At 65.3% G+C, this 845-nt stretch overlaps 1 protein-coding gene across 1 annotated transcript in view; it reads right to left on the bottom strand.

The window, feature by feature from the left end:
- Positions 1 to 569: 569 nt before the first annotated feature.
- The window catches only part of PLK5 (polo like kinase 5 (inactive)), a gene marked incomplete in the record, with an annotated part of 3,675 nt that continues 3,399 nt past the window's right edge, over positions 570 to 845 (bottom strand). The window contains 1 exon segment of the mRNA XM_027769550.1: positions 570 to 845. Within this exon segment, the coding sequence (XP_027625351.1) occupies positions 784 to 845 (62 nt within the window).

Raw genomic sequence — 845 nt, 5'->3', positions numbered from 1 at the left:
TCCCTCCGCCGCGCTGCCCGCGGTCCAGCCGCCCGCGCCCGCCCCCAAAGCTGCCTCCCTGCCGCCTTTCCGGGAAACACACTACCTAGGGCAAGTCTCAAAAATGGAAAGGAAACAGGAGTCGCGGCCACAGCGAAATCACGCGGGCGCGCGTGCGTGTGCCCAAGATGCCGAGTCGAGAACGGACTGCGGCCTGACCACCTCTGGGGCTGATTTCTCGCTTTCTCTGTCTCTCTGTCTCTCCTGCAAGTGCGCACCTATAGCAAAAATCTCTCAAAAACAGCAGGAGTGTAACCCCTGCTCAGCGCCCCACACCCAGCGGTGGCCTGAGAGGCTGACCCTGTGTCCCCGCTGTCCCCGCCGCTCGGACTCCCGCACAGCCCCACCTCTCTTAAGAGATTTTTGCTACAAGGTGCGTGCGCTCGCCTGAGAGACAGAGACAGAGCGAGAAATCGCCCCCTGGGAGACGGCCACGCCGCAATCCCTTCTCCTCCATTCCCCCTCAGGGTTTTGGGCACGCACGCACACGCCCCCAGTGTGAGTTTTAAACTGCCAGGTCTGGGACTCGAACCGCGGCCCACTATGTGGGAGTCCAGCGACGTAACCACCCCGCCATCTGCTGGTGCCGTGCTGTCCGCATGGACTCTCACCCACCTGGCCTCCGTCTGGTCCTGGGAAGCCCGCCCCCGCCCACACCCAGCTCCCCACTGCCTCTTTCGCAGAGCGGGGCCCCTCACCGCCAGGAACCTGGTGCTTCGTGATGGCCGAAGGGCGGGGGCTCACTCACCCTCCCGGAGGGCGCAGGGCCATGTGCGAGCCGTCCCGCAGCAGGACCCCGCAGCCGC

This window comes from Tupaia chinensis, unplaced genomic scaffold (assembly GCF_000334495.1).
Source record: "Tupaia chinensis unplaced genomic scaffold, TupChi_1.0 Scaffold149964_1, whole genome shotgun sequence".
Lineage (NCBI taxonomy): Eukaryota > Metazoa > Chordata > Mammalia > Scandentia > Tupaiidae > Tupaia > Tupaia belangeri.
This window is presented reverse-complemented; position numbering and strand designations above follow the sequence as displayed.